At 26.5% G+C, this 4169-nt stretch overlaps 1 protein-coding gene across 1 annotated transcript; it reads right to left on the bottom strand.

The window, feature by feature from the left end:
- Positions 1 to 200: 200 nt before the first annotated feature.
- Positions 201 to 1349, bottom strand: LOC127073393 (membrane protein PM19L). Its single transcript, XM_051014547.1, has 4 exons — positions 1105 to 1349; positions 782 to 1001; positions 523 to 568; positions 201 to 424 (listed from the first exon to the last, which is right to left on the bottom strand). The coding sequence occupies exons 1-4, from the start codon at positions 1229 to 1231 to the stop codon at positions 326 to 328; spliced, it is 492 nt and encodes a 163-aa protein (XP_050870504.1). The 5' UTR covers positions 1232 to 1349; the 3' UTR covers positions 201 to 325.
- Between the last annotated feature and the right edge of the window lie 2820 nt (positions 1350 to 4169).

The raw sequence follows: 4169 nt of genomic DNA on the forward strand, positions 1-4169 counted from the left end.
TAATACAGGTGCGGACACGATCGCAACCGCAAGATTGTGCCCGCATCACGTATTGCGGTATGCAATTTAAGACCATGAGTCAAATTATTACGTTACACATTAATTTCAATTTATAAGCACTCAAATGAAATAATAAAACAGAAACAGTTTTAAAAGTAAAATAAATAAAACAAGATGTGAGCTTAAAAAAAACAAAGAGAGACTGAAACAATTTGTGTATAAAAAATCAAGGAATAAAATCACAACTAAGTAATTGAGATATTTTCTTCTTTTGAGAATTCATATATGCCACCAACCGAAACCAAACTCATACTCTTGCAATTCTCTAATAATTATGAATAACTTCTGAAGCCCCAACATGGATAACACCAGTGCATAACAGTTGTGTTGCGCTAACAATTATTGTTATCGTTTCAAGGGTTCTCTGGAAAAATCAAACCAAAAATAATTAATATTAACTTTATCATTCAGAATTTTAAAATAAAATTGAACTTGTGATTGTGCATTCAATAAGAAGCTTACTAGATTTGAATCAGTCCAGCCAAGTTCAATCTCTTTACATGCAAATCTGCAAGAAAATAAGCCACACATTTATATTATATGCATTAGAAATTTTGTTAAGCACATACACCAGAGACAAAGACAACGATACCGACACATCAAAATCAATAATAATTTTGAAAAATAAATATATTGAACGTAATCATAAATATCAATGCGTGTTAGACTTCTTTTTTTTAGTGGTGTCGGTGTTACTGAATAGAAATTTGATAAGGCTCACCCCATAGCTAGTAGAGTGAGTGCCGATGTTGTCAATGAAGACATAGCTGCAGCATTCAAATTAGGAGCATTCCACTGGAATATGTTATTCAATCCAGTTATTGAGGTAGTGAATCCAACAACACCAGCAATAAGAGTGAAAATTATGAAAAAACCAGTTGTCATGTTCCCCATAGGGAAGTATATTGGGAATATTTTAGCTGGAGTCGTCAAAACTGATGCTGCAAAAACACAACCAAATGATCTCAATTCAGAAAATAGTATATATGATGATGATTATTAAGAGATGAAATTGAAATGAATATTTTGTTTTTATTCATTTACCTGCTTCCTTAGATCTTTGAATCCCATGATTCATTGCCCATGAAGCAATTACAATCACGATGAAATACAACACTAGGTTTAGGGCTAAAAGGATTAAAGCTATTGATTTTGATCCTCCTGAAGCCATTAAACCGATCAACCTCAAACACCAATGATCAAATTGTGACGAAGAAAAAAACTTGGATTGTGGTTTTCCTTGTTAAGCTTAGAGGTTTGACATATATATTCCCGGAACATTACTTGAAAGGTTGTGTTTTGTAGAATAATATGGTTCTTTTCTTTGCTGTCATCAGTGAAAAGAAATTTCTTCAACACAAAGAAATGTCTTTATTCTTTGATCATAGTAAGGTTTGTCTCATGAAGAGGGAAGGAATATTTTTCATCGTAATAGCAAAGTACAGTTAAAACAAGAAAGTTAAAATAAAGCTTTGATAATTCAATTTGTCGGCCACTATTGTACATGTTAATAATTACTATTATTTTAAATGTAAATTATAGTTAAAACAAGAAAGTAAAAAAATATATATAGATAATTTTCTATTACTATTACTAAATATAATGTAATGAATTATGTTGACATATAATATATTAAATAGATTATATTTGTCACATCAATTAAAATTTATATATTACTTTTAAGATCGAATCTTAGAATAAATTTATACAATTATACTTCAATTTATATTCTAAAAATCATATGTTACAAAAATCATATTATTAAACATCTCAAAGTTAATTACAATTAAATATAATTATTATTTTTTATATAATTTAATCTTTTCATCTTACATATATTAAAAATAATAATAAGTACATAATTTTGTTAATAACTACATTATTCTTTTTTATAGAGGTTAATATTAAAAAATATATAATAATTACACTATTTTTTTAAATAACAAAATATCACAAAAAAGAAATGATCATTCACAAATAAAATAAAAACCGATGACTAACAAAAATAATTATATTAAATATTTAAAATTCTTACAAATTTAATAATTACAATAATTTTATAAGTTGATCAATTTTCATAATTAATTTAAACTTTATTTAAAAGTTAATAAAATATAATTATACTTAAACTTTTTTTCCAATATGTTAAAAAAATCTTATTATTATATATCTCAGAAGAGGTAATCACATGTAAACACAACTATCACTCTTTATATAATTCAATATTTTTACTTTACACCTAAAAATAATAATAACTACATTATTTTGTTAATAACTACAATATTTCTTTTTTTCAGAGTCTAATACCTAAAAATATAATAACTATAAATTAAAAAACATTTAGCACAAAATAAATCGATCATTCAAAAATAAAAATAAAAAATTGATGGTTAACAAAAAAAATGATATTAAATATATAAAATTCTTACAAACTTTAATAACTACTATAATTTTATTAATAAATTTTCATAACTAATTTAAATTTTATTTATAAATTAATAAAATAAAAAATCATAAAATAGAAATATTTTGATTTATAAATATTAAAAAAAAGTTTTTAACTTTTTAATAGCAAATCATCTTATTAACTTTTATAATTAATTTTGTTTAGTTTAAGTTTTAAAATTAAAAAAAAATTAATGTATAATTTAAAAACACGATTTGCACTGCCTCAATAACATGAAATATTCTTAGTACCTACAAATAACAAAATTAATACAAATTTAAAAAAAAGGCCACAAAATTCAAAACAATTAACATATTTTAGACCAACAAAAAATAATTGAATATTGTCAAAATAATTTTGTAATTTCTTTTTTTATTTAAATAAAAACTTAAAACTACGTCAATACCATTCTACCATATAAAATATATACAAAAAAAAATTAAAATATATAAATTAAATATCTCTATATTTTATGAAAACAATAAAATATTAACAATTACAATATTTAAATAAATATAAAATTGATTAAAAAATATTAAAACCTCTGCGCATCGTGTGGGTTACGATCTAGTGCATATGAATAGTAAGGAGGAGTAACATTTTTTTATAAGCAAGAAATTACATTAAAGCGAACATAAGGGATACTCAATCTAATAAAAAAATTGAACTAGTTCATAACAACTATCAGATTGGACATCCAATCATCTTTAGAAACATAAAATTGACCCAAACATCTAACACTAATCCAACCACATGCTAAAGTTTTCTCTACCAAAATAATCTCTCGACTCTCTTTCAATCCACCATTAAACAAAATGTCATTTTTAACTAATCAAGTAGCCCGAACGAGATAAGGATTCTACAATTTTTCTTTGTCCTCTTCGACATAATAGAGGAAAACAACAAGAGATGATCAAAAATAATAGGAGAAGAAATAAAGATTCACCCCTACTCAATCTAAAATAGATAATCAAACCTCAACAGCAACATGACAGATAATGAAAAGATGATGGTGAGTCTCATATGCACCAATACATAACGAATAAACCAGATTATACACGCCAAAAATGACTCCTCGCTTAGCAAGTTCATCCCTTGTTAGTAATTTGCGATGAAACAACCTCCACGCAAACCCTTGAATATTAGACGACACATTTGATTTCCAGTCATGCTTCAAAGAAGACAACAAACCCGTACTGAAAATCAAATTCTAATCTTTGCACGCACATAATCTCTCAAAGGTAGATTTTACCAAAAAGCCTGCTGTTGTGCTCCACCAGACACAAAGATTCTATTGATTCAGAATAGGCTGAATGTGATGCAGAATAGAGGGCAAATTATCGTACTCCACAGCTTCCGAAACAAACAGAATATCTCGAATGTTACAGAATGAACAATGCCCAAAATTATGAACCAAAAAACCAGCTTCCAAAATTCTCATTTTCGGTTCCTGAAGTGCCTGGTAAAGCATAGAAAACTAGTTGCATAATGATTCTTTACCAATCCAACAATCCCTCCAAAAATCAATATCCTGACCATTTTTGACCTTGCACAAAAGACTCATGTTAAACCAATTGTTTCCCGTCCCCACGCTCCCAACAAAATACATAAATCCCTCTACCATAACGAATAATTTGAATTAACAATAGAAAAAGAATTATCA

This window comes from Lathyrus oleraceus, chromosome 4, assembly GCF_024323335.1.
Source record: "Lathyrus oleraceus cultivar Zhongwan6 chromosome 4, CAAS_Psat_ZW6_1.0, whole genome shotgun sequence".
NCBI classification, from domain to species: domain Eukaryota; kingdom Viridiplantae; phylum Streptophyta; class Magnoliopsida; order Fabales; family Fabaceae; genus Lathyrus; species Lathyrus oleraceus.